Raw genomic sequence first — 5,475 nt, forward strand, 5'->3', positions numbered from 1 at the left:
AAAAAAAAAAAAAAAAAAGGGAGAGCATATATATATATAGCTTCTGCTCTTTATAAATAAAAAAATGCTTTAAGGATTATCGATTGGCTTGACGTAAACACCAATTTGATGAAGAGCACCAAATGCAGACTTGCCATGGAACCCAACAATCTTGTGACCTTCCATCCCCAACACGAACGATTCTCCCACATACTCATAATCTTCTTCTTCGTTCCCCAACGCTTGATATGTACCCTTGTTTGTCTTGAACTTAAGCATCGTTATGTATTTGAATCCAATCAGTTCAGTCAATTCACGCACTATTCCAGAAAGTGGCAGTCTTTGACCGTAGTGTCCTTCAACGGATGTGATGTATTCATCTCCTAACCAAAGCTTAAACTACACCAAACATAAAACTATATTAACATTAAAAAGTTCATTGCGTATAATTAATTCGAGAAATAGAACAAATACCTCTTTGATATCATCACCTTGGATGATCTTCACGTGATCGTTTCCATTTACAGTTTGGTACTCTCCGTCGGCGTATCCGTTGACGTACTCGAACTTGGCCGACTTCACAACTGAGTGTTCGCTTGATACTGTTATCTTGTAAACACCTTCGTGGATCCCATCATCCCACTCCTTGCAACCAGGATTCGCACCTTTTGCTTCTAGTTTCTTCACTGGAGGAGCTACCACCACCGCAAAATTTGCTCCGAGAGCAGTGAGACGATTACCGAAAGACCTTCCTCGGAACCCGACAAGCTTATCAAACCCTTTTGCCATGATGACGAATTTGGTACCATTCGGTTTCCCAAATACCTCAGAGTCTCTATCCTTTGATGTTTTGAAGGTTAAAGACGAAATCAAACCATATCTATCGTAGAATCCCTCAATGGACTTTATGTACTCGTCATTTTCATAGTCCAGCACGAACTACATAACAAGGGTTACGTTATTAGTAGTGGATAGAAACAGAACATGAATTCAAGAAACCAATATTTATATATATATACCTCTTTACGTTCTTGTTGTAATTTGCCGTGAGAATGAGTTATCAGCTGATCTCCATTACTGTATACGAATTCAACGGAGGTGACACGATCAGCATCTTCTCCAACACGCACTTTCCTCACACAGTCGTAAACCCCATCGTCCCAATCGTCTCCATAGATCCCACCATGAGGTTCTACTTGCTTGAAAACAGGAGGAACGAAGATAAAGTGAGCTCCTATAGAGCAGAGAAAGTCACCAAAGCGACCATGGAGCCCAACAAGTTTCGTTCCGTTATTGCCTTCTAACACGAACTCCTTGCCAGGCAAACCGGGCGAACCAAACACCTGAGATGCTCTCCCGCATGATGTCTTGAACTGAAGCTCCGACACCGCAAACTTAGACCTTGGATTCTCATCCATTCGACTAGGTTTTAACTGAAAAAAAAAAAGAGAAAAACAGAGCAATTACAAAATGGTACACCCATACGCAGAGCTGAAAACAGAGCAAACAAACAACCTCCTCTAATCCAGCCAGGTGCTCGATATCGATGGTACGACTCCCATATACGTAATCATCTCTAATCGTTCCCCAAATCCATGTGATGTACTCGTCTAAGTGATTAACTTCAAACTCGGCCTTAAACACAGAGCAAAACAGAGCAATTTTCATAAACAAAGCAGATCATTTAAACAGAGCAAAACAGAGCAATTTTATAAACAAAATAGATCATTTAAACTCGTAGAGAGAGAGAGAGAGAGAGAGAGAGAGAGAGAGAGAGAGAGAGAGAGAGAGAGAGAGGGAATAATAATAGGAAATACAAAAGTAAAGACCTGTGTTTGTGTTCTTGTCTTTTTTCCATGTTCTCGTTCCACGACTACTCCATCTCTCACGTACTCAATCTTGATGTAAGCGATGCCCTGGGAGCATTCTCCGACAGTCACTTTCCTCACATAATCGTAAACACCATCGTCGAATACGTCTCCGTTGATGCCACCTTGATCTGTCACTCTTGTCGTCATTTTCTTTTTTCCTGAAATATCCAAATACGGTGTTTATTATTAAGAGCAAAACTCAAGAACAAGGTAAAGAAGAATATAACAAATGTATAGATGAGAGAGTAGAGAGACTTAGTAAAAAAAAAGGAAATGAATGGTGAAAGTAAAAATTAGAGAGAGTGATTTGTGACCTTTAGAAGTTCTTAGCTCTTGTTGTGAGAGTGGTGATGAATGAGCTGTTGTGGTTTATGTGTGTATTTAACGACCCTTTACTTGAAACTGTTTGGTATGGTATGGACCCTTTGCTTGAGTTTCTTATGTGATAAAGATAACTTCTAAGTTCTAAGTGATAGATTACATTTAATTTTAAGAAAAACTATTGAAGAACTTGAACAATTGTCAAGATTTACATGTAAAATTCATGCATGCCTACTTTATTGGTGTTTAGTTGTTAATAATGTAGAAGTGTTTGAATTATATTTTGGAAGTTTCAATTGGTATTCATCATTAAGTTATTATTGTGACAAAATTTCAATTTGACTTTCAAAAAATGCAAACTACTAAATAAACGATAAAAGTAAGAAAATTGAACACGAAAAAATTACCATTATACCGTAACCGTCGTTTTAAGTGCATGAATCTAAAGGTATGAAAAAACTTGGCTCTTATACCAACTGAAGTAGGGATCTAGAGACAAACTATTAAAAGCATGAAAATCTGTAAGAATACACGAAAAAGACCATTATACTTACAAATACGATAGATATAAAGTTTTTAGTTTTAACACTATGTTAAATAGTCGAACAAACTATTAAAAACACCAAAACTAATAACAAAAAATATAAATTTTTAAATTTTAACATGTGTTAATTAGTTGAACAAACTATTAAAAGTAAGAAAACTTAGCACGAAGAGAAGACTGTTAAGTAGCATCTACTAATTAATAAGAACTTTTAAAAATTTGACAATTGGACCCATAATGTTTATAAGTGTGGTCTATGCAAATCTCGTAGACTAATGTGAATAAGGGTTGTAACTGAGATTTTGTTTTATATTTTTACACAAGTCAAGTAAAAAATTAATATTTTCTCTTCTCTTTCTAAATATAGATTTGATTTGATATACAATTTAGTTTACCTCTAAAACGTCTCCAATATTGACAATGAAAGAATTTGGGAGAGGGTTTAACAGGAACCCATTTCCCATCTTTCTTGATTTGGAGACCTTCAACTTTATTCACCTGCATCAGAATGGTGAGTCCAACCGAATCAGAATTTGGAGTTAGACCGATAACCTGATCGGGTCGTTCACATGGCGGGTAGTAATTCATCCTCATACTTTGTGCTGAATCAACATCAACGAACAACTTTTCCATTTCCTCTGGTCTGATCTCTAGGGCTTTCGCCATTTTGGCTATTAAGATCTTTGCTACGCTCTGCACTTCAGCAGAATATGTCTCCAATGTATCTCTGAAAAGAAATTAAAAAACCAACATTCTTACAGAGAAATACTAAGGGGGTTTAAATTGAGGTTTTGTGTAGTTAAAATTTAGGTTAAGTTAAAATAAAACCTAAAGGGAAGAGGTAGCTTGGGGAACAAGTGAGGCCTGCGTAATTCAACAGGTTGCACTGTATGAAAGAACAAGTCTGCCCAATCTAGTTTCTGATCTTCTGAAACAATAAAAGCTTGTCCGAAAAATTTGATCTCATATGGTTGCTGCCAGAACTTCTTTTCTTCCATGGGAAGGTTGAAGAAACCTTGAATCTCCGACTTTGTTTTGTCCAAGAAACTTGGGTCTATTCCATGGTTTACAAGCTGTAGATGACCATAATAAATACATAACACCATAGTTAATTTAAAAGCTGTAGATGACAATAAATACATAACCAAAATAAAATTTTGATATAGTGTTATATATGCTCCCCACTTTTTTTTTTTGGTTTAAAATGCTCCCTACTTTGGGGCTTAACATGATAATAAAAAACGAACAGGGGTTGTTTTGTAAGAAACGATTTCAACAGGATAATTTCTTCAAATAAAAACGGTAAATTCTGAGACTTGCTTGCAAAGAAAAACAGAACAGGGAGTTATTTTGTAAAAAATGAGTTCATGCAGAACAATTTCGTCAAGCAAAATTTTTGAGAGACTTGCCTATAAAAACAAGTCTAATAGGCTCCGTATGATTGTATGAAGAGTTAAGAAAGAAAGAAGTTGTTGTGTAAACAGTAAAGTTGGAGACTTTTACTTGGAAAAATCCCCACTCTTTGCAAGCGAAGTCGAGTTTCTCAACTTCAGAATTAGAGCCGTGCCTAGAGATATGGAGGCCGGAGGCGGTGTTGAACTTTTTTTCTTCTACAATCCATATAAAACAAAAGTTTCTAAAATAACAATTAATATCATACATAAATAAAGGAGGAAAAACAACAATAAAAATTAAATATATTGAAACATCCACTATATTAATCTAAGAATGTAAATATATTAGTTATCACAAATTGTAATTTCAATGTTTGATTTTTGGTTTAATCAGTTTTAATTTAAAATACCTTATTAATTATTAACTATGTTACCCAAAATTAAAAATACCAGGTTTTTTCAATATAAAAGTGAGATTCTAGCTAATTAATTACAATAGTTTAGATGTATACTAACATCTATAATTTTTCAAAATTTTTGGCCGTAGGCGAGAGTTTCTTTTTGCCTCACGTAGGCACGGCTCTGTTCAGAATCCATGGCCGTCGATGAACACAGCCGCTTTATGTCGATGATTGGGATCTCGGTATTGAGACGACGCGAGTCATCGACTACGTCAGTTTTGTCTTGATCAAACCGGACATACCAGCTGGAAGGAACGGTCGTGATAATCTTTTCCTTAACCATCTCTTGAACAGAAGGAACTATAATATAGCTCCACTGTGCAGCTCCTTTTGCTTCCGTGGTGACTTCTTTCTTGGACGAGAAAGAACAAATTAAGCGATACAAAGATATTGGAATTGGAGATGCTACTAATGTTGGGAGATTATTCTTCTGTTGGTAAGTTGGTTGATCTGAAAAGGGATTTTTCTACGTAACTGATTGATTACTCTGAACATTGGGACTTGGAATTTTAAAATATACTATAACACGTGATAATCTTGGGTAAAATTTCTAAAAAAAAACATTAACTATTTAATATTTGTCAGAAAAAAACATGAATTTTTTTTGTTGTCAGAAAAATATGTAAACTATTTTTTAGTTGATAAAAAATATGCGAACTATTATTTTTTTCCAGTTTCTCTTCGTCTCCGTTACGACTGTTAACTGTATTGTGATGGCATTACTATTTTTGAAAAAAAAATCCAGAAAAAAACACAAACAATTTATTTTGTCAGAAAAATACATGAATTTTTTTTCTCTGCCTGAAAAATACATAATTTTCATTTCTTATTTTTCCATTAACAATGTTAGAGATCATAACTCATAACTTTCTCTGCTCTCTTGAACTTCATTCAAGTTTTCACTA

At 35.0% G+C, this 5,475-nt stretch overlaps 1 protein-coding gene and 1 pseudogene across 1 annotated transcript; both read right to left on the reverse strand.

Moving 5' to 3' along the window:
- On the reverse strand, positions 70–1,997 carry LOC104733375 (jacalin-related lectin 45). Its single transcript, XM_010452956.1, has 5 exons — positions 1,809–1,997; positions 1,495–1,614; positions 1,007–1,412; positions 583–866; positions 70–378 (listed from the first exon to the last, which is right to left on the reverse strand). Exons 1-5 carry the CDS (start codon positions 1,995–1,997, stop codon positions 70–72), a joined length of 1,308 nt encoding a protein of 435 aa, XP_010451258.1.
- LOC104733376 lies at positions 3,102–5,065 on the reverse strand (annotated as a pseudogene).

This window comes from Camelina sativa, chromosome 12 (assembly GCF_000633955.1).
Source record: "Camelina sativa cultivar DH55 chromosome 12, Cs, whole genome shotgun sequence".
In the NCBI taxonomy this organism is placed as follows: Eukaryota; Viridiplantae; Streptophyta; class Magnoliopsida; order Brassicales; family Brassicaceae; genus Camelina; species Camelina sativa.